At 40.5% G+C, this 21,394-nt stretch overlaps 1 protein-coding gene across 2 annotated transcripts; it reads left to right on the forward strand.

The window, feature by feature from the left end:
- The first annotated feature begins 3,696 nt into the window (after positions 1 to 3,696).
- On the forward strand, positions 3,697 to 20,642 carry ttk (ttk protein kinase). 2 transcript variants are annotated; one of them, XM_047361382.1, is made up of 26 exons: positions 3,721 to 3,848; positions 4,092 to 4,161; positions 4,371 to 4,458; positions 4,551 to 4,773; positions 6,898 to 7,004; positions 7,093 to 7,233; positions 7,367 to 7,481; positions 7,562 to 7,643; positions 7,735 to 7,841; positions 8,919 to 9,006; positions 9,092 to 9,194; positions 9,302 to 9,524; positions 11,943 to 12,049; positions 12,377 to 12,520; positions 12,620 to 12,780; positions 12,862 to 13,007; positions 13,138 to 13,255; positions 15,477 to 15,566; positions 15,654 to 15,811; positions 16,952 to 17,103; positions 17,206 to 17,330; positions 17,587 to 17,661; positions 17,760 to 17,936; positions 20,015 to 20,111; positions 20,196 to 20,281; positions 20,360 to 20,642. In XM_047361382.1, exons 3-26 carry the CDS (start codon positions 4,371 to 4,373, stop codon positions 20,426 to 20,428), a joined length of 2,982 nt encoding a protein of 993 aa, XP_047217338.1. In that variant the 5' UTR covers positions 3,721 to 3,848; positions 4,092 to 4,161; the 3' UTR covers positions 20,429 to 20,642. The 2 variants fall into 2 exon arrangements, with proteins under 2 accessions (XP_047217337.1, XP_047217338.1); XM_047361381.1 differs by lacking the exon at positions 4,092 to 4,161 and having other exon boundaries at positions 3,697 to 3,848.
- The last annotated feature ends 752 nt before the right edge of the window (positions 20,643 to 21,394 follow it).

Here is a 21,394-nt window from a genome sequence, read left to right on the forward strand (position 1 = left end):
AAGCCAATCAACACCAGGCAAGAATGATATTTGTTATTTAATGTCCTGACACTTGAGTGACAGATCTCTGAAAGTTGTGCTGAATCTCTTCAATTGGATTTGGGAGTCAGGAAGAGTTCTTGCTGCATGGAAACAGTCGAATATAGATCCAGTGTTAAAGCCTGGTAAAAATGCAAATGACCCTTCTAATCACAGGCCCATTTCACTTACCTCTCAGTTGGGAAAAAAACAATGGAGATGATTGTAACAGACAGACTGACAAACTTTTTGGAAACCAAAAACTTAATCTGACATTATCAAAGTGGTTTTCGGAGAGAGAGAAATACAATGGACGCAATACTATGTTTGGAGTCAGAAGTAAGAAAAGCCCAAATAAACAAAGAAATGGTGGTGGCTGTCTTTTTTAATGTAGAAAAGACTAATTGTATGTTATGGAAGGACGGATTGCTGATAAAGTTGGCAAAACTGGATATTGCGGGTAAGCTTTATAATTGGGTATTATACTTTTTATTCGGGAGAAAAATTTAAGTAAGAGTTGGTGGCAAAAATGCTAGTTTATCTGTTGTTGAGAATGGTACTCCACAAGGTTGTGTATGTAGTCAGATTCTCTTCAACATCATGATAAATGACATCTTTGACAGTAGTATGGGCAAATCACTTTGTGAAGATGATGGGGCCTTTTGGATTCGGGGACCTAATCTAAAGTTCCTGCAGAAAAAGATGCAGGATGCAATTATGGTGGTGGAGGAATGGGCTAACAAATGGGACTTCAGAATGTCTGAAAGACCCAAGTTATTTGTTTTTTGAGTCGACATAAAGTAGTTTGTTTAAAACTTTACGGAAAAACAACTGAACAAGTGAGTGTTGTAAGGTTTCTGGGAGTTACCTTTGATGACAAGCTTACATGGATGCAGCACTTAGAATCAAATCAAAATAAATGTAAAAAAGTAAATAATTTGTTGAGGTGTTTATCTGGCCAGGATTGTGGGGGCAGCAAGGGGAGCATTGATGGGGATTTAACAGGCTCTCATGAGACCAGTCCTTGATTATGGCTACATAGCATACTTGTCAGCTCCCGAAAGTCATCTAGTTAAGCTCGATAGAAGACAGTCTCAACGGCTGTGTATATGTTGTGGAACTTTTAGGACATCTCCCATAGCTGCTTTACAGGTTTTTACAGGCTGGACAACCTCCGCTGAGGTTAAGAAGACTGAAATCACACAGATGGGTCCAAGTATCCAAACAGTGGCAGGACAGCGGCTGCAGTATATATCCTACAATATAATATTATGATTAAAAGAAGAACATTAGATCATCTTGCAGTGTACAGTGTCATAATGATTGCTATCATAATAGCACTAAACTGGTTGCTTGTTAATAATAAGCATTAGCAAAGCTGCTATTGCATCAGACAGTCAAACAACGTTATTAAGCATTATAACAAGTAAATCATGTTGATTTGGTGTATAAACTGCAATGCATATTGTTTCAATTGTATAATAATCATACTAATGTTCAATTTATTTGGATCCCTGCTCATATAGGCATTGAGGGAAATAAAGAGGCTGATACACTAGTGAAACAGGCCCTGAAGTTGGATGAAATTAACATTAACATTAAATTGAGCAAAGCTGAGGGAAAATCTGTTATTCTGGAAAGGGTCATTAAGATATGGCAAGAACAATGGGATTGTAGTGACACTGGTAGACATCTGTATCAAATACAAAGGAATGTGAGGGGTAATAGGTAAGGTACGTTTATTTATATAGCACTTTTCAGCAACGAGACACTCAAAGCACTGTACATACAATTACAATACAATCACAAAGAAAATAAACACAGATGACACAGAAAAACAAATCAAATGATAAAATCAAACAACAGAGGTAATTTAAAAAAAATAAAATAAAATAAAGAGAATAGAATGATGGATAAGAAAATGGAAGGAAAATTGGACTGAAAACGTAACTAATAATGTTTAGATAACACAGTCAAAGGCCACTTTAAAAAAATAAGTTTTTAATCTCGATTTAAAGCAATTTAGGATTTTGGCGCTTTTACAGTTTTCTGGGAATTTATTCCAGATTAGTGGAGCATAAGAACTAAAAGCTGCTTCTCCATGTTTGGTTCTGGTTCTGGGTGTGCAGAGTAGATTTGAGCGAGATGACCTGAGAGGTCTGGGTGGTTGATACACTGACAACAAGTCTGTTATGTATTTTGGTGCTAAGCCGTTCAATGATTTATAGACTAACAGAAGTATTTTAAAGTCTATTCTCTGAGCTACAGGGAGCCAGTGTAGGGACTTTAGAACCGGGCTGATGTGCTCCACTTTCTTAGTTTTAGTGAGGACGCGGGCAGCAGCGTTCTGGATCAACTGCAGCTGTCTGATTGACATTTTAGGCAGACCTGTGAAGACACCGTTGCAGTAATCAATTCTACTAAATATGAACGCATGAATTAGTTTTTCAAGGTCCTGCTGAGACATTAGTCCTTTAATCCTGGAAATGTTCTTTAGGTGATAGAAGGCCGACCTAGTTACTACCTATATGTGCCTCTGAAGGTTCAGGTCTGAGTCCATCACTACAACCAGGTTTCAAGCCTGACTGGTGGTTTCTAGCTGTATTAACTGAAGCTGTGTGCTAACTTTTAAACAATATTCCTTTGGTCCAAAGATTATTACTTAGTTTGGTTTTGATTCAGCTGAAGAAAATTTTTGGCCCATCCATGCATTGATTTTTTCTAAGCATTTACCCAGCGCTTGAATGGGTTCATAGTCACCTGGTGACATCGTAACGTATAGCTGTGTGTCGTCTGCATAGTTATGATAACTTACGTTATTGTTTATTAACAGGTGGAGGGATGGGAGCCGAAGAGAGGAGGCAGTGATGACTCGCCTCAGGATTGGTCATTCAGGCCTTAATGGATCTCTGTACCAAATAGGAAAACATCAGACAGAAACATGTAGCTATTTTGATCAATCAGAAAGTGTGGAATATGTTTTATTAGAATCTAACAAGTATATAAAAGAATGGCAACACTACTAAGTAGAGAAGAAAGGTAATGTATTAGGGGATACATGTTAAAAAACGAGTGATGGAATTTCTTAAAAATACTGTCCCAATACTCGCATTTCCACCTATGTGTCCCTGAATTGCGCGTTCCCGTTGATGGGTTCGAGTGCGTAGTGTGTCCCAATTCTCCAGAGTGGTCCTTAGCCCCGCCCCCTTTGTGTCCCACATCCGCCCTTCGGCGAAGCCCGCATCTATTTTGGGGAGTCAGTAGCACATAATTGAAATTAAGTTTCAAACAAACACTGGCGCCACGTCTAGAGTCGGTTGTAAAAGCCTCCTTCGGTTCCTGCACGTTCTTCTCCTCAAAACACTTGCTTGTTGCAGTTTTCAAATATTTTTCTTAGCAGCAAGACTGCAAAAACAGCGACGGGTCCCCCCATTTGGGATGTCGCAGTTACGGCGCAGAGGTGCAAGTCGATGACGTAACCCCTACTGTCCCACTTCTCCAATTTTGCACACTTGTAACCTGCGCATATAAACACCTACGTGCTATTATACATAAGTGCACACTTCATAGAGGGGCGTAGGATGTAGTGTAGTACAGATGTCCACACTCCAATCCGACAGATGGCGGTAAATGCACCTTAAGTTGGTTTGCCAACCGCCAGATAAACTCTAAAAGAAGAGGAAGAACAAAGACGCGCCAATCGGCATACGACTTGAACGGAAGTATCATATTTGAAATTTGTCAGTTGGGTATTTTTCATTTAAATATGCATCAGGTCTTATAAATAAGATACTTTTAGTGAGTGTAGTATTTGGAGCAGCATTAACAAGGTAAGGTGAATTTTCAGTTAGCTACATTTACGTTGCAAATTATATACAACGTCACTATGTTACTTAACTTGATATCACACGGTGGATTTATAAGCTAATCTATTCAACGCTGAAAACATTGCTGTTTGCTAGCAAACTTAGCTAGGATGTATCGTCAACAGGAAAGTCGATGTTTTTAAGAAAGAAAGTCTTCAGAATACATTTGTAACGAACATGTCAGTGTTTTTTGTTTTTTTTTTGCAGTTTTACGCATCTAACGTTTGGGAAAAGTTATAAACTTTGTAGCTTAACGTTATTGTTTTCCCTGACGTTGGTAAGTCAAATAACTTTGTCGGTTAGATTTTAAATGTCCATCAGGTATACCATAAATTTTTGTTAGAGTATTAAAGTCCTGAAGAGGTTTGATGGGCATAATTCTGTTTCCAGATCATATTTTATCAGGATTTATTTTGCCATACTTCTTGACTGTGATGAAACACGAGCAAATCCTTAGGAATGTGTTTATTGGCTTCTCGTTTTCAGATGGAAGACGAAGAACACACAGACAGAAAACAGCGGCTCGCCATGCTTTATCAAAAGCTCAACAAAATAAAAAAGTATCTCAACGAAGGTATTGAACGAGTTGCTGCCGCCGCACGAACAATTCAGTTTAGTGTGCCTTTGTTTACAGTCTTCATGACCCCGTGAACTCGCTCGTTTCAGATGACACAGACAACATTAACCAGGTCATCAGCTCAAACTCGCCTGAATCTTGCTTCTCGTATTTGACGGACCTGGAGAAGAAAGAAGATCCTGGGCTGGATCAGAACCATCTCACCAGGCTCATAGATTTTTATAGCAAGGTGTTCTCCAGTATGCCGCTGGGGAAACATTGTCACAATGAAAGCTATGCCAGGATGTTGGTCCGATTCGCAGAGCTGAAAGCGTGAGTAAATGTTACACTTCCAGCAATACATGCAAAGCCCTGTAATATTACCCCGTCAGGGTTTTCATGTTTTATTTTACAAGCACGATAGCCGGTGTAGATTACGATGATTAATGTGATGGACCAACACAAAGTACTGTATATTGTGCAATGGAAGAAAAACAAAACATGGTTTAAAAATGTTGACATACAACAATGCATTTATATTTTGCCCACCCAGTTACAGCTGCAGGTTTACTCGAGCAACACCGAGGTCTCTAGCAGCTCAACACGTACAGAATTATTCATCATTCATCTTTCCATGTAAGCTTAATCAGATTAAAAGCAGATGGTCTGTAAAAAGAAATTCAGCAAGTCAATTGGATTTAGGTCTAAACTTGGACTGTGTCATTCGATGACATGAATATTCTTTGATCCCCTCCGTTGCATTGCAGCTCTGGTTGTATATTTAATCTTGTTTTTGCTGTAGGGTGAATGTCAGTTTTATGCAGGGTCTAAAAGGTTTTCTTTTGGGATTGACCTGTATATAGCTCCATCCTTCTTCCCATCAAGTCTGAACAGTCTCCCTGTCCTTGCCGAAGAAAAACCTATAGCACGATGCTGCCACCACCATCTTTCACTGCGGCGATGGTGTGTTTGGGAGCAGGCAGAGAGCAGCTGCCCGTAATTAGACTGCCTTCATAGGATCAAACGGGAGGACGAGCCCGCTGAATCCACGGAGCACGAATATCAAATATCCAACCTAAAACAAACTTTGCTGCGGTCAGAAGTCCGCAGTTTTGTGCTTTTCTTTTTCTGCTCTCGGTGGAGGAGGACGCTTTTTCTCTGTCTCCCCCACCCTCCCATATCTGCCCTGCTTCAGCTCTTGTCTTCTTTTTGGAGCCTTATTTGCACATCTTCCAAAATTCTGAATCATGGATTTGGTCAGCTGGTCTCTCAATGCAATTGGTCAAATTTTCTCGACAAGAAGACAGGGTGGAGGAGAACCCTCTTGTCCAGATGGGACGTTTTTCTCCAGATACACAACGGACTCCTGGCAGAAGTGGAGGATTGTGTGTCTGTCGATAATGTCAGTCGAGGATGTGGAAGATATGTATATAATTGGATGTTTGATATCAGGATTTCTGCTTTTTGGAGTCAGCGGTTACCTGGCATAACAAGAAATTCGGAACACGTCAGCAGCTGTTCTGGCCATTGTAAGGCTGCCTGGCATGTGTGGAGGTATCTGCAGGGTGATCAATACTGACTGAGATGTTACGTGAGCTGAATCGCAGACTGGATGCGATCCTTACACAGGATCGCAGGCAGGTTGCGGTTTCTGGACTCAGGGGTGAAATAGGATAAATCTTGGAGAAAGTTATTTGCTTGGATCTGGCGAAAGACCAGGAATTTGGCTGTTTGGATTCGCCTTTGAGAAGCACCAGCGAGACTCTCAAGGCTGACGGAAAATTAAGAGTCAGCCTAACCCAAATAATTATTGTTTTTTGAATCTGGCTCCCCTGCACGGCCTTGATGGCTGGCTATCTTCAACTTCTCCTGGAAGTTATGTAAACATGACGCTCTGCTCCCTCTGGCCCCTCCCTTCCCTGAGGACATCTGTGGACCTGCTCAGAACTTTGTGGACGTTTGATGAACATTCCAACGTATCATCAAGGACAAGTGCTTCATGGACTTACTTGCACACACTCACTTGCTCAAGATAAACATATGCACCCCTCACACCACCTTCACCGTTCCCGGCATGATGTTGTTTTGTCAACTTGTTGCTTCTTTGTGCTGAGGTTTTCTGCTATCTCAAACTGTATCCTGCAAAGGATAAAGTGTGAAATATGATTTTTTTTTTTTCCTCTACTTCCCTAATGTGGCCTCTTTTCTCATCTAGCAAGGGCAGCGCCTGTGAGTGGGCAGCAAAGCCTTGGTGACCCGTTCCCCCCCTTGTCTTGTGTCATGATGTATGTTTGGATGGGTTGTACTGGAATTCTAATTTCCCCTCAGGGATCAATAAAGTATCTTTGAATTTGACTTTATTGCCATGTATTAGACAAAAACCTTATCATAAAGCCCAAGATTTTAACTTCTTCAGGCAAACTTTTATTGTTTCTTTCCACTGTTTTCTTCTGTTAGACTTCAGGACGTCAACGAGGCAGAGGTCAACTTCAACGTGGCGATATCTCACAGTCAGAACTTTGCGTTTGTCCACATTGCACATGCACAGTTTGAGCACTCCCGAGGTAGAGAAATGTTCTGTTCTAGCCCATGGTGGGATTTGGGTTTGACTGTTGAAATGCTTACAATGTGTATTTCATGTTGTGTTGTCAGGCAACATAAAAAAAGCCATTCAAATACTGCAGAATGCTGTTGAGGTGGACGCCAAACCATTAGAACTGCTGGAGGCAGCGCTGCACAGCATGCAGTCTGCAACGACAGGGATCTGTTCGGAGGATAAGGAAAACTTGGCATGTTAGTACCGAGTCATTTTATACTCAACAGTTTAGGGAATTGCAAAGTCAGTTTTTACAACACACAAATACCTTTCATATCTTACTACTTAGACTTATCTACATATTGTTTGCTGTTTTCTTTGTTTGTTTAGCATTATCGAATAAAAATGTTCAGGATTGTGTCAAAAAAGGCTCCGAATTCCATAAAGTGAGCAGAGTGTCTGACGGAACCGGCGACTTGCAGCTCTCCAGTATTTTTAGTGTGGGGTAAGAATGAAACAGATTTTTTTGTTTTATTAGTAGTAGTTTTTATCAAGGGAGAACAATAGATTTTTCTCTTTCCTCAGGGCGGAGCCAATGTCTGGGTCTTCAGATGATCAGTTTCCTGGCTGGAGACCAGGATCTCATCATAAAAGAGCAGTTGGCTTGGTGGGGTTCAATCTGCAGAATAACACAAATTACTACAATGTTCTTCAAATTTGAAACCTGTTTTTATGTTGTTTTTTGTTGTTGTTTATAGGCAGGGAGAGTACCTGTACTACCATTTTCAATTCCAGAAGATGATGATGATGTGTCTGAGAAAGTCTCCAAATCCAGCAATGTATCCATTTCCAGGAGTTTGTCCAGGTATCATCTAAATGTCTGTTGTTTTTTTTTTTTCCGTTTTATGTAGTTAAAGATGTATCAGAAGTATTTATGCCCCTTGCACTTTGTCACGTTGATAACACAAAGTTTGCTTTCTTGGATTTTTTTGAGGCAGTTAATAATAATTTTGCTAATCAATTAATCTGTTGACTATTTCTTCAGTTAATCAATTAATAATCGGTTAGCAAAAGGCGCTTGATTGGAGAGTTTTTTTTTTATATATACAATTAGAGGTGAAGCTAAAGCTATGCTACTGGAGGAGTTCTGGATAGTGCTTATTTACCATCAAATCAGATTTTTCTTTCATCTTAAATGCAAAATGTATATTTTTTTTTGTACAATTTTGGCCTAATTACAGCTCCGAGTGGTTTGTTTTTTCAGCAAATGGCATGATTTAGAGTTTGTATACTCTAGTTAACGATTATTCGATTACTAAAGTAATGGACCATTATTCCGATTAATTGTTTCAGCCCTAGTTTTTTTTTTTTTATAGACCAACACAAAGCAATGCAAAGTAGTGGAATGCAAAGAAAATGATGCATGGTTTTCAAAAGAAAAATCCTAAAACTGTAACATGAACATAATAAATATTACTCCTAATTCACTCTGATACCTCTCAATATAATTGAAGGCAAATACCTTGTAGGAGAAACTGCAAGCAACAAGGCAAAGCTAAATGTACACTTTTTGGTCTGCATTTAAAACAGCCGTACATCACCCTATACTGACTCTTCCCATTGTGAAACACGGTGGTGGCAGCATTATGTTCTGGTGATGCTGAATTCAAATACATGCCAGATTTTCAGGTTTTTATTTGGAAAAGAAAGAAATCATTTTCTTTCCACTTTATATGTGCTTTCTGTTGTTATATCACATAAAATCCTTGTAGAATTTGAGGTTTGTGGTTGTAATGTAACAAAATCTGCAGGTTTAACTGGTATGGATGGTTTTGCAAGGAACCCTTTTTATAGAAAACGGATTAATTACCATAATTGATAAACCCAAACTAGACATTATGCATTTGATGTTTACGGTTATCTTTCTTTGATTTGCTCTCAGACAAACATCTGAATTAAATGGGAGCTCAGTACTTGGAATGTCTTCCTTGAAGAAAAGTGTTGAAGGCAGAGGTGCTGTCAGAGATCAGGTGGGTACATAGAAGCTTGTTGACCAAGCTGTCTTGGGTTTCAGTGCAAAGGTGGTTTTAAATCTTCGATTCAATGTGTTACAAGCCATCAGCTCTCAGTCCGGGTAAAATCCAGTGGGAGGACCAGGCAAACTCAACCACAACACTCCTTCAGACACACGACGTGAGAGAGTCCTCCAAAATGGAAGGTAACTATTATGCAAACCTGCAGTATGCTGAATTTTGCGATTGCACAACAGAACTGAGCTGTCAGTGGAGATTAAGTCCCGTTTTCTGTTGTCATTTTACTTTGCAGATGTGACTTTCACTTTTGAACAAATTGTCAACTTCAGTTCTCCTGAGTCATGTTTGACATACCTGATGAACTTGGAGAAAAGAGGAAACCCCCAGACAGACGTCTGCCTTCTCAATAAGCTAAAGGACTGCTACTCAAAAGTTTTTGCCAGGCTGCCAATCAGACAGTACAGCAAAAACACCAGCTATGCCAGAATTCTTGTCAGATATGCAGAACTGAAGGGGTGAGTAAGATTGAAGCATTTCTCTTTATTTCTGGGGTTTTAACCACATTTCTGGCTGCTCACTGAATATCAGAGATGCACCAATCAGACTCTGACCTGCAGATTCTGATTGTAGCTAATAACACCAACTCTTTCATATGAACTACAGGTTTCTCGATAAATGCTGTGCTTCTGAATCCAGTGAAGAAAAGAGTTATAAGATTGTAGTACACTGCAAAAGTATTCACACCCCTGAAAACGTTTCTCATAATCACTAGCTATAATAACAAAATGTATTTTATTATAATTGTATATGATGGATGAAACGATGTGTGTGTGTGTATTTATATATAAATGTATATTCATCTACAGCTCCTTTTATTCTGTACGTGGTAGAACCAGAAATATTTCCTCTAGCATCCTAGAGACTTAATTCCTTTGACCCATTCTTGGATGCAGAATAACTCAATCAGATTGGGCGTGGGGCATCTGTTAACATCAATGTCCAAGTCTGGCCACACATTCTCAATTACAGGTCCTTCTCAAAATATTAGCATATTGTGATAAAGTTCATTATTTTCCATAATGTCATGATGAAAATTTAACATTCATATATTTTAGATTCATTGCACACTAACTGAAATATTTCAGGTCTTTTATTGTCTTAATACGGATGATTGTGGCATACAGCTCATGAAAACCCAAAATTCCTATTTCACAAAATTAGCATATTTCATCCGACCAATAAAAGAAAAGTGTTTTTAATACAAAAAACATCAACCTTCAAATAATCATGTACAGTTATGCACTCAATACTTGGTCGGGAATCCTTTTGCAGAAATGACTGCTTCAATGCGGCGTGGCATGGAGGCAATCAGCCTGTGGCACTGCTGAGGTCTTATGGAGGCCCAGGATGCTTCGATAGCGGCCTTCAGCTCATCCAGAGTGTTGGGTCTTGAATCTCTCAACGTTCTCTTCACAATATCCCACAGATTCTCTATGGGGTTCAGGTCAGGAGAGTTGGCAGGCCAATTGAGCACAGTGATACCATGGTCAGTAAACCATTTACCAGTGGTTTTGGCACTGTGAGCAGGTGCCAGGTCGTGCTGAAAAATGAAATCTTAATCTCCATAAAGCTTTTCAGCAGATGGAAGCATGAAGTGCTCCAAAATCTCCTGATAGCTAGCTGCATTGACCCTGCCCTTGATAAAACACAGTGGACCAACACCAGCAGCTGACACGGCACCCCAGACCATCACTGACTGTGGGTACTTGACACTGGACTTCTGGCATTTTGGCATTTCCTTCTCCCCAGTCTTCCTCCAGACTCTGGCACCTTGATTTCTGAATGACATGCAGAATTTGCTTTCATCCGAAAAAAGTACTTTGGACCACTGAGCAACAGTCCAGTGCTGCTTCTCTGTAGCCCAGGTCAGGCGCTTCTGCCGCTGTTTCTGGTTCAAAAGTGGCTTGACCTGGGAAATGCGGCACCTGTAGCCCATTTCCTGTACACGCCTGTGCACGGTGGCTCTGGATGTTTCTACTCCAGACTCAGTCCACTGCTTCCGCAGGTCCCCCAAGGTCTGGAATTGGCCCTTCTCCAAAATCTTCCTCAGGGTCCGGTCACCTCTTCTCCTTGTGCAGCGTTTTCTGCCACACTTTTTCCTTCCCACAGACTTCCCACTGAGGTGCCTTGATACAGCACTCTGAGAACAGCCTATTCGTTCAGAAATTTCTTTCTGTGTCTTACCCTCTTGCTTGAGGGTGTCAATAGTGGCCTTCTGGACAGCAGTCAGGTCGGCAGTCTTACCCATGATTGGGGTTTTGAGTGAGGAACCAGGCTGGGAGTTTTAAAGGCCTCAGGAATCTTTTGCAGGTGTTTAGAGTTAACTCGTTGATTCAGATGATTAGGTTCATAGCTCGTTTAGAGACCCTTTTAATGATATGCTAATTTTGTGAGATAGGAATTTTGGGTTTTCATGAGCTGTATGCCAAAATCATCCGTATTAAGACAATAAAAGACCTGAAATATTTCAGTTAGTGTGCAATGAATCTAAAATATATGAATGTTAAATTTTCATCATGACATTATGGAAAATAATGAACTTTATCACAATATGCTAATATTTTGAGAAGGACCTGTATATTTAGGTATAGACAGTAATTGGTTTGATCTAAACCATTTGGTTTCTGTTTTTATTAAAATTAAAACAATGCCCACCAGAGTATCTGTTAATTGTTAATATATTTAGACAAAGGAAAAGGCATCATGCTCAGTTTTAGTTCATTTAATGAGCAGCAAAAACAATCCAGATTACCATCTCTTTTTTTTTTTTTTTTTTTTTTTTTTTTTTAAGCAGGGTATTTTGACCTGTTTGAACTGGCTTTTATAGTTGGTAAACTGCTACTAAATATTACCATTTCTTATTCCTCCTGAAGGATTGAAGATCCAGATGAGGCAAGCGATCACTTCATAGTTGCAAGATCCAACTGCAAAGGCTTTGCTTTTGTCCACATTGCACATGCCCAGTTTGAGGTTTCTCAAGGTACTCTTTCTTATTTTTAAAATGGCTGGAAGCATTCACTTGAGTGGCTATTGGACTAAAAGCTTTGTCATCTGAAGAAATAAGTCACAAAGCCTGATGGTTATAATCTGAATTTGCTTGGTTGAGAAAGGTCTAGATGACTCATGTAGGGATAGAAGAGGAATCCTATATGCTGCATGTTGTGTATTCTCTGAAATGTTGGCATATGAAAGGCAATCTGTTGTAAAATGAGTTCTTCCTTCAATTCATACAATAGTATCACAAGTTCTTCCTTGTGTGTGACCCAGTTTAGCAATGTGACATTGTGGCTTTTCTTGCCAATTTCAGGTAATCTGGTCAAAGGAACTTCAATTTTGCACAAAGCTCTGGCATTACATGCCAAACCAGTGGAGCTCCTGATGACGGCCATGTGCAACCTGTCAGCTGGAGAAAAACAACTAATACCCCCCATAGAGGAGGACCCACCCGCAGGTAATGGTTCACCAAAGGAACACCTGTATGGCTCACTTTGAAGCAGGACGCTGCATCTTCTTCTGTTTGTCTTTTTAATCTATAAATGTGTGTCAGCAGCCGTAGCAGGAAGTGGGCCTAACGTTGGTGGAAACCAGGAAGTGCAGCATCTTGCTGGGATGCCTGTGAACCATTCTGTGGGACAACCTAAGCCTGCCAACGAGCTGCCTAAATCAGAATGGAAGATCCCAAAACTGGACGCCCGCCATGTTTCTCCAGAGGTCTGAGGATATTATTTATTTGTGTTTTCTCCATTTTTAAATCATTTATTCCAAATTTATTTAATTTGATTTATTCCTCAGAATAAACGGACTACACCTCCTGATCCCAGACCTGTTCCCCGTCTAGTGAAGTCTTTCCCCACTCCTTCCATCCAATGTCCGTCCAGACTGAACCCACAAACAGTCTGCCAGACACCTAAGGACTGCAGGAACCCACAGCCAAACAGGTAATTGCTTATTTTGCTTACACCCAGTATCTGGGTAGCATCTGGATTGTTTTAGCCTCATAGATTTTTAAAGGAATTGATCTCGGTGTGTATGTGCACTAAATGATGTTTCACACTTCATATCTCTCAGCTTTATTACTCCTGTGGTAAAGCGAGGCCCTGAGGCGGCAGTGGCGCCTCACAGAGCTGAAGCCGTTCAGCAGCCGTGCACACCTCTGAGCCACACACCTGGCTTCCGGACTCCACAGGTGCAGCATGTTTATGGCCTATTACAGATTTTCATCCTATGCACTGGATTTGTTATATTTGTGTGTACTATTAATTGGTCGACATTCCACTCAAAACATAAATCTAATTGTAACTTATGTCGGAGATACTTTCTTATTTTGCCAAGTTACAACTAAAATGTCAATGTATTATGTGGTTGACCAACACCAAGTATGGCATTAAAACCAAAATTCATAACTTCTTCCAAATCAGTATCTGGCAAAAGTAGGGATTTGGCGCCCTGAGTCGGTGCTTGTAGAACTACTTTCCCTGCAGTTACAACAAGAGGTCTTGTGCGGTATGGTATGTACTTGGATTTAGGGTTCCTATGATGTCTGGAATGGCATTTCAATATTTATTTACACAGCTCAGAAAAATAAAGGGAACACTTAAACAACACAATATAACTCCAAGTAAATCAAACTTCTGTGAAATGAAACTGTCCACTTAGGAAGCAACACTGATTGACAATCAACTTCACATGTTGTTCAAATGGAAAAGACAACAGGGGGAAATCTTTGGTGATTATCAAGACACTCAATAAAGGAGTGGTTCTGTAGGTGGGGACCACAGACCACTTCTCAGTACCTATGCTTTCTGGCTGATGTTTTGGTCACTTTTGAATGTTGGTGGTGCTTTCACACTCGTGGTGGCATGAGATGGACTCTACAACCCACACAAGTGGCTCAGGTAGTGCAGCTCATCCAGGATGGCACATCAATGCGAGCTCTGGCAAGAAGGTTTACTGTGTCTGTCAGCATAGTGTCCAGAGCCTGGAGGCGCAACCAGGAGACAGGCCAGTACACCAGGAGACATGGAGGAGGTTGTAGGAGGGCAACAACCCAGCAGCAGGACCGCTACCTCCGCCTTTATGCAAGGAGGAACAGGATGAGCACTGCCAGAGCCCTGCAAAATGACCTCCAGCAGGCCACAAATGTGCATGTGTCTGCACAAACGGTTAGAAACCGACTCCATGAGGATGGTATGAGGGCCTGACGTCCATGAATGGGGGTTGTGCTCACAGCCCAACACCGTGCAGGACGCTTGGCATTTGCCAGAGAACGCCAGGATTGGCAAATTCACCACTGGTGCCCTGTGCTCTTCACAGATGAAAGCAGGTTCACACTGAGCACATGTGAGAGACATGACGGAGTCTGGAGACACCGTGGAGAACGATCTGTTGCCTGCAACATCCTTCAGCATGACTGGTTTGGCAGTGGGTCTGTAATGGTGTGGGGTGGCAGTTCTTTGGAGGGCCTCCATGTGCTCGCCAGAGGTAGCCTGACTGCCATTAGGTACCAAGATGAGATCCTCAGACCCCTTGTGAGACCATATGCTGGTGAGGTTGGCCCTGGGTTCCTCCTAATACAGGACAATGCTAGACCTCATGTGGATGGAGTGTGCCAGCAGTTCCTGCAAGATGAAGACAATGAAGCTATGGACTGGCCCGCCTGTTCCCCAGACCTGAATCTGAATGAGCACATCTGGGACATCATGTCTCGCTCCATCCACCAACGTCACGTTGCACCACAGACTGTCCAGGAGTTGGTGGATGCTTTAACTGGGCCATTGTAACACCTGAATTGTCTTTGTTGTCCTACTGACAGCTCTGCCTCAGCCTCAAGTCTTTTGCAGCCTCCTAACGGTTAACTTGTATTTAGCTCCAACAATTTTCCCATCAACTCAGACCAACATAGCTCTCTCTGCCTAAGAAAACCACCCCCATGACATGATGATGCTGCCTCCATGTTTTACCCTGGGGGTGGTGTGTTCAGGGTGATGTGCAGGGTTGGCCTTCAACAACACAGGGTGGTTTGCATGTTGACAAAAATAATTGAAATTTGTTCTCATTTGACCAAAGCAAAGAGTACCCTACAAGGCTTGTGGCCAAATGGAAACAGGGTTTTTTTAAAGCTTCAGAACACAAATGTTTGGTTTTATTTAGGGGTATCAGAGCAAAGGTCGATAAAACATGCGCACCACACTTTTTAGGTCTTTCTTTCAAAATAATTTTAAATACAAGGTATAATTTTCCTTTTCCAATTATGTACTGCTGTGTTTTGGTCTATCACAAAACCCCAACTGAACTCTTTTTGGGTGTTTGTAAAGCGACAAAATGTGAAAAGGTTCAGTGTATGACTTCAGCTGAAATTCCCTCTAGACTGTCTTAATGGACTATATATGGACTGTTTTTCATTTAAGGCCTTCAGTTCTTTTTCAAACGAAACTATCACAATAAAGGGGAAGCAGTTCTTCGTCCTCAAGATGATTGGACGGGGCGGCTCAAGCAAGGTAAAGAAAAGTATCACTGATGGCGTCAAAAACACAACCCTTCCAAAATGAAGTGGACCTTTTTAACAGTTTTTTCTTTTTTTGCAGGTCTACCAGGTTCTTGATCACAAAAAGCAGCTATTTGCAGTGAAATACGTGGATCTGGAGGAGGCTGATGCTCAGACGGTAGAAAGTTACAAAAATGAAATTGAGCATCTGAACCACCTGCAGCAGTACAGCGACCAAATTATCAAGCTCTATGACTAGTAAGTTCATGCCTCATCTGGAAACGGTGTATTGGTGAATCAGTGGAGCTGATTTTTTTTTTTTTTTTTTGTATGGAAGTAAAATAGTCTCATGAGAATCAAACATTAGTTCATAACACAGAATTTCTATCCTGTGTAATTATTTATTTTTATTTTTTGGTACTTAAAATTTGCCAGCAAAAAATTAGCCTGAAAAAAATTCAACTGTTGACCTGGTTACTCAAGCCAAAGCAATCAGCAATAGATTGATTTGAGCGGCTGATGATGCATTTTAATGTTGGATACTAACCGCCAAGAAGAGTCGAGCAGCTTTTAGCCAATCAATTTATACTCATTGACTGCATGACTCACCAGTTTGCTTCTGCAGAGGCTCTTGTTTTGACCCAGACGGAAGGGACGAAGCTGAAGTTGGCTTCCAGTTGGAGCTTCTGATTCAGGAAACGGTTAAAGGTTTTGGAGCAGGACAAGATCTCAGGTGGTCTAGATACAAAAAAAGCACTGATATGTAAACTTTTACAAATCCCCAAATGTGTTTATAAGATTCTGCTATTGGATCAGTTTAAAAATGATCAAGGTAATGAAAAATGGGGTGGTATTGCCCTTTAACTGTTTCCCTAATCGGACGCTACAACCGGAAGCCAACTTCAGCTTTGTCACTTCCTTCTGGGTCAAAAGAAGAGCCTCTGCAGAAGCATACTGAGTCACATAATCAAATGAGCGTAATTTGATTGGCTAAAAGCCGCTTGAATCTTGGATTTTTTTCTTCTTTTTATTTTAGCGGGAGGCATCCGACATTAAGATTCATCATCAGCCGCTTGACTCGATCGAGTGATGATTGCTTGGCTTGAGTCACCAGAAGGTCAACACATTTGCAGGCAAATGTTTGCAGATGAAATTGTTCCTGACGAATTTTAAGTAAAAAGAAAAAAATCACATATATAATTGTACAGGACAACATTTCAGAGTTATAAATTCAATGTCTAAAATATAATTATTCTGATTCTAATGAGACTATTTTACTTCCATAGTTTTTACCAACCACCTCTAGCTGGTCTGTATCCTCACCTTCTGTTAACATAGGACTCAGTGTGTCATTTTTACTTGGCTGTAACGTTCTGATGGTTCCACGCGTGTTTGCAGTGAAATAACCAACAGCTACATCTACATGCTGATGGAGTGCGGGAACTTGGATCTGAACACCTGGTTGCGAAACCGCCAAACTGTCAACCCGCTTGAGAGGAAGTTCTTCTGGAAAAACATGCTGGAGGCCGTCCATACCATCCACAAACACGGTTCTGGTCTTTCACTTGTTGTCTCCAGCTGCTGTGGCCACATTTTCTCTGTTCTTGTTGTGTAAACCTAACATGTTGTTGTTTTTCATGCATTCTGTGCAGGTATTGTCCACAGCGACTTGAAGCCGGCAAATTTTGTCATAGTCAACGCTTCGCTGAAGTTGATCGACTTCGGCATTGCAAACACAATCCAGCCTGACGTAACAAGCATAATGAAAGATTCCCAAGTAGGTCACCTGTTTTGTCAGATTATTAATAATGTCAGAAAATTGATGAAACATAAGCTTAGCGGGTCAGTTTGAAACTTCTTTTGACTTAAGAACTGTGATGAACTGAAACATGTCGGAACAACAACCTATAGTATACACATCCTTGTTTTCGAGCAAAATCCATTAGCTAAATAGTTCAGTCAAGATAAAACGATAAAGAATTTAAAAAAATGTCCCTGTCTGTTCAAACTCCTTATTTCTTTTAATCCCACAGGTTGGAACGTTGAACTATATGCCTCCTGAAGCCATCAAGGATACTTCATCTCAGCCGGGAAAAGCGCGATCAAAGGTATTCGTCTTCATTTGGCTGATTTTAACCTGTGTAATAAGAATCCTATTAAGAAAATCAGCTATTATAATAATAACAATAATAATGGTGTTGTACAGATCAGCCCCAAAGGAGACGTTTGGTCCCTTGGATGCATCCTCTACTGCATGACTTATGGGAAAACGCCATTCCAGAGCATCACAAACCAAATCGCCAAGCTACACGCCATCATCAATCCCTCTCATAAGATTGAGTTTCCTGACATCCAAGAGAAGGATTTACTGGATGTTTTGAAGGTAAGACACTTTGTTGTAGAATGCAAATGAAATAAGTGTAACTTTATAGTTTCACAACTTGAACTTGTGTAAAACTGCTTTGAAAAGATGTGGCTGGGGGTGAATGTGGTGTCGATCGTGATGCCAGTGGAATATTCTTCTTCCACTTAATGAAGCTATAGGAAAGTCCTGTCTGTGATTTGAGAATATTATTAATGTGTGTATATACACCAACTGAAGCAAAATATAATATCCATCACACTATATTGTCAAACGTATTGGGTCGCATCACCAAATCACTTCCATGGCTGCAGGTGTATAAAGTTTGGTGTGGAGAAACTTGACTGGCCTGCAATTCTGGCTTTCTCATCTATGAACACACTGCTAAACCTTGTGGAAGATGTTTACAGAATAGCAACGGTGGGTCCATCAACAAATTATGGGTTAAGAATAGGATGTCATCAAAGTTCATGTATATGTAAAAGTAGACAGATAAATACGTTTGACAGTCTGGTGTATATTTACATACATATACTGATTAGAAATGTAAGTGATAAACCTGGCACAAAGATGAGGAAGAATGACTAAGAACAACCTTCTGCCAAAAAGAATGGAAGGACTGAGAAAATCAGAACATCAGATCAGAACACAATACCTAGTATTAAACAAAATCTCCACTTTTATCTTATTGCTTTATTATATAATCTAAAAGGAGATGTTATTGGAAAAACGGGGCTTGAAGTGTTCTCTCTCTGTCACGTCTGTTCTTAAGTTACAAATGAGCAGATTAACACTTAATTTTGCCACTTTTATGTCAGCGAGATACTCAGCTTTGATCTCAGGTTCTCAGCCTGCAGGCAAGATGGCTGTCCAGCTTTTTACCTCTTTGCTCTGTCTTTGACGGAGGAGTCTAGGTGCCTGTCCAACAGAGTTTGCTGTTTGGATGGAATGAGTTGGAGCTTCACAATATGTTGCACATTTATTGTTATTGTAAACTGCATTTTGCAAAGAATTGTTACCTAAATATTTAAGTACCATGCATTTAGGCTCCATATGCCTGCACTATAAAGAGTTTTAGAAGGTGAAGTGGCCAGAAACAACTTTTTCAGATCTGTCCACGTCTTTGGGCAACCATTGGCTATGTTATCACTGGGGAATAAGTGCCACCAACTCTAAGCACTTAATTTTCTCTAGCAATTCACAAGGTTGGAGCATATAGAGAGGGACCTTTTAAACATTCCTGAGTCCTTTGTGCTGTGGATCATTAATCCTTCTAAAGACCCAGTGAAGATTTTCACTTCACTAGCAGAGACCACACGGTTTTTGTTTAAAATCTTCTGGTACTTCATAGAGTTTATGCTGCTATGTACTCTAACAAAGATCCCAGGACCTTTTGGTTAAGAAACAAGCCTAGAGCATCACAGATCCTCCACTGTACTTAAGAGTATGCATCGGATTATTTTTCCACATAGTCCTCTTTAGTTTAGCATCAGCGCCACCAGGAGTGTTTGTTGCATATAAGCTCAATCATGGTCTCATCTGATCAAAGGTCTCTGTTCTGCATGTCGGCATTTGTGGTGGTAGGGAAGAAATGACTCTCAAACGTTTCGTCTGTCTCTAGATAACATCTAATGATTGTTGTGGAGACTCGGTGACCTTAAGATGCCACTCTTAAATGTAGTCCTTTAAAAGTGAACTTTGAAGAGTTTTCTACCTCCCTCACCTTCCTGCTCACTATTCCTGCTGACAAAATAAATATGGATCCATGTACCCCTAAATGGCCATCAGCTGAGGTGCGAGGTTATGCAACTGCAATAAAAGCGGAATTTATTCTAAGGGTTTGTGTATATTTGACCTGTTGTTAATATATGTGGGGAGATTGACTTGTGTGTCCAATTTTTGTAGATGTTATTTGATGCATTGAATCACAGGAGACATGCAAAGTCTCTAGCTGACATGCCTGCTAAAGTGACATGCATTCAGCTTGGTGAAAGAACTCATGACAATGTCCCTTCTCACGGCATGATTCATGCTGTCGGTGTAAAGCCAGCCCTGAATTAGTTATAGTCGTGATAATTTAATTCTCTGCTTTTTATCAGAGGTGCTTGGTACGGAACCCAAGAGAAAGAATCTCTATCACAGAGCTGCTGGAGCATCGGTACCTCCAGCTGAAGCCACAGTCTTCTCCTCAACCAGGTACAGATGAGGAAAATAAAAGAAGGCAAGTCTGTTCACTGATCATCTGGTGAAACTGAACTGAGGTTCCTTTTCTTCTGTCAGAGCATTTGTCAAACCATGACCTTCAGAAAATCCTAACGGACTTGGCAGCCCTCCAGTCTCCGAACAGCATCATCCGAGCAGCTAATGTAAGACTAATTTTGTGTAGCATCTTCTAAGACCTCATCTCCATCCCCTCAATAAATGCTAACTCTTGTTTCTTGCAGAATTTGGCAAAATGTTGCAGCACCGGCAGGAAGCTGGATGTCATTGAATGTGCAAAGTCATCGTCCTAAAAGTTCTCAACCATTTCTTCTTCTCTTCTATTTCCTGTTTATGTTGTCTGTTGTTTCATTCAGACCCCTTTATGACCACTGTAGAAGTACTGTGCTGTAAGATGTCTAACCTAACAAACCTGTATTTTTATCTTTGTTCAGTTGCAATATTTTAGCAAAATTAAATGTAAGCTTATGTGGTATCCCATAGAAAATAAACATCATGTTCCAATGAGTTGCTGGTATAATTCTTGCAGCAGTTTAAAGCAAAGCAATGCAACTAGGTGCAATAAATAAGAAGAACTAATACTGTTTGAAAGCATTGGCATGAATCAAACGGCTAGTTTTCCTCATCAGCGTATCATCTACCTCTACAGAGGCCTGGTAAAAAGTCTAACTTTAATTTGTTTATTTTTATTCCCTTCCCCACATTATGATGTCTAAGCAGGGGTAGCTAGTAGATTCTCACTTTTTGATAACCTGGAGGAAAAATGCCACTGTTTTACTATTATTTACACAAAAACTGTTTATTAGAAAACCAGTAATTATTTCTACTGCTGTTAAAATAGTTGTATGAATTAATTATTATACTTAGGATACTATATATCATTTCCTAGTTGCATTTCAATATGTCGTAGCAACGGGGAGTTGTATACTTAACAGCAGCAGAGTCCTCTACTGCCTTTTCAGAATTCTGCATCAGTTGATTTATTCGTAGAAATTGTACTTGAGATTGTCATTTCTCAATAAAATAAATGTAACTGGTCTGGATCTTAAGCCAGCGACAGAAGTCCTGATTGGCCTGGCTGAGTGACTGCTCCTTCATTTGGGGATCTTCATGCTTCCATTCATCCTGTCATTCCTGCTCTCTGATAATAACAGTGATGGTCACGTGACCATACACTTGGAAAAACTTAAAAACAAATGTAAACAAGTTATTTATATACTGGCTGGCAGGACAGAAGTGGTGTACAAGCAGGTTCTCTC

This window comes from Girardinichthys multiradiatus, chromosome 3 (assembly GCF_021462225.1).
Source record: "Girardinichthys multiradiatus isolate DD_20200921_A chromosome 3, DD_fGirMul_XY1, whole genome shotgun sequence".
In the NCBI taxonomy this organism is placed as follows: domain Eukaryota; kingdom Metazoa; phylum Chordata; class Actinopteri; order Cyprinodontiformes; family Goodeidae; genus Girardinichthys; species Girardinichthys multiradiatus.